Source organism: Seriola lalandi, unplaced genomic scaffold (assembly GCF_002814215.2).
Source record: "Seriola lalandi dorsalis isolate HSWRI2012SDOR001 ecotype SW California unplaced genomic scaffold, Sedor1 jcf7180002050029, whole genome shotgun sequence".
NCBI classification, from domain to species: domain Eukaryota; kingdom Metazoa; phylum Chordata; class Actinopteri; order Carangiformes; family Carangidae; genus Seriola; species Seriola lalandi.
The window spans coordinates 15,059-15,463 of NW_019520582.1; the positions used below are offsets into that span (position 1 = coordinate 15,059).

The following is a 405-nucleotide window of genomic DNA, read 5'->3' on the forward strand; positions in this document are numbered from 1 at the left end:
ACACACACACACACACACACACACACACACACACACACACACACACACAGTCTGTGACTCACTGACCGTCACACCTGACTCTGTCCTCCAGGTGGAGCGTACAGACGAGCCTTGAAGAGCGGCTGGTGAGTCCAACACACACTGGTTGAAGACATGAGTTCTCGCTCAGCGCTGCAACATCTCAATCCTGAAATGATCCTTTACCTCCTCCAGTCTCTCCTCTGAAGAACCTCCTCACATCATCTATGAGATCCGGATGAGGAGGCCGGTCCAGGAGAACATCTACACCCTGGACTAGAGAGCCACGCCCACACCTGGACCACAACTCTCTCACTCTCTCACACACACACACACACACACACACACACACTCACACACACACACACACACACACACACACACACA

At 52.8% G+C, this 405-nt stretch overlaps 1 protein-coding gene across 1 annotated transcript in view; it reads left to right on the plus strand.

Moving 5' to 3' along the window:
- timd4 (T cell immunoglobulin and mucin domain containing 4) overlaps window positions 1-399 on the plus strand; it is a 5,267-nt gene extending 4,868 nt beyond the window's left edge. The window contains exons 6-7 of the mRNA XM_087171872.1: window positions 92-125; window positions 214-399. Coding sequence (XP_087027998.1) covers window positions 92-125; window positions 214-298 — 119 coding nt within the window. The 3' untranslated portion in view covers window positions 299-399. The remainder of the gene's footprint in view (window positions 1-91; window positions 126-213) is intronic.
- Window positions 400-405: the final 6 nt, after the last annotated feature.